At 64.3% G+C, this 1,035-nt stretch overlaps 1 protein-coding gene across 1 annotated transcript; it reads left to right on the top strand.

The window, feature by feature from the left end:
- Window positions 1-411: 411 nt before the first annotated feature.
- On the top strand, window positions 412-804 carry LOC116523708 (helix-loop-helix protein 2-like). Its single transcript, XM_032238843.1, has one exon. It carries the CDS (start codon window positions 412-414, stop codon window positions 802-804), a length of 393 nt encoding a protein of 130 aa, XP_032094734.1.
- The last annotated feature ends 231 nt before the right edge of the window (window positions 805-1,035 follow it).

The following is a 1,035-nucleotide window of genomic DNA, read 5'->3' as shown; positions in this document are numbered from 1 at the left end:
TACTTTTTGCAAGGCCTCCCTTAGTTAGCAGCCTCCCTCCCTGTCGAGCCACCCTACCCAAGGAAGGCAAGCAGCCCCCTGTCCCCCTCAGCCTGGGCAGCAGGAGGGCCCTTCGTCGTCCAATATCTTCAGCCCCGCCGGCTCGCTCGCGCGAAGTAAGCGGCAGGCACACGCGATCAACCCGGCTCAGGCTTCCGCCGGGAGCTTCTGACAACAGCTGCGCTACCTTGGCTAGAGTAGGAAGGCAAGGGCGGCGGGGAAGGCGGGCGGGCGGACGAAGGGCGCAAGCTGATGTGCTTGGCTCCCTTCCCGCCTATCACGAGCCGGGTGGGGGAGAACATTCAACAGCGGCACTGACTGAACTCCCGTCTTGATTTTTATGTTGTTATTACTTGCCTCCCCGCCTGGCAGATGATGCTGAGCCCAGACCAAGCAGTGGACTCGGACCACCCGTCGTCAGCGCCGTCCGACCCGGAGTCTCTGGAGGCCAAGGGGCTGCGGAGCTGCTGCGCCTCCGACTTAGAGACGCCAAACGGCGAGGGCGCAGGAGGAGGTCGCTCGGCGGCCCATCCGCCGCAGCCGCTGAGCCGTGAGGAGAAGCGGCGGCGCCGTCGAGCCACGGCCAAATATCGGTCGGCCCACGCCACGCGGGAGCGCATCCGCGTGGAGGCTTTCAATTTGGCCTTTGCCGAGCTGCGCAAACTGCTCCCCACGCTTCCCCCGGACAAGAAGCTCTCCAAGATTGAGATCCTACGTTTGGCCATCTGCTACATATCCTATCTCAACCATGTCCTAGACGTGTAGGGCAGGCGCCCGGGGACCAGGGCCCGCGGGGAAGGTCGACAGGCAAGATGGACAGGCTGCTGGGTCCCTCTGGAGCCGCCTCCGTTGGGGCTCGGCCTTGCAGGCGGCGCTCCTTCCCCAGGTCAAGTCCCCGGAGGCTCCCTTGTCTCTGAGGGATGGACGGTCTCGGCTTGCCCCTTCCTTCACCTTCCCTCCCCTCTCAAAATTTCCCCGCGATAGGGTCCCCTTTCA

The sequence above is a fragment of the Thamnophis elegans genome, unplaced genomic scaffold (genome assembly GCF_009769535.1).
Source record: "Thamnophis elegans isolate rThaEle1 unplaced genomic scaffold, rThaEle1.pri scaffold_96_arrow_ctg1, whole genome shotgun sequence".
Classification (NCBI taxonomy): Eukaryota; Metazoa; Chordata; class Lepidosauria; order Squamata; family Colubridae; genus Thamnophis; species Thamnophis elegans.
Note: the sequence above shows the minus strand (reverse complement) of the source record. Positions and strands in the feature narration are given on the sequence as shown.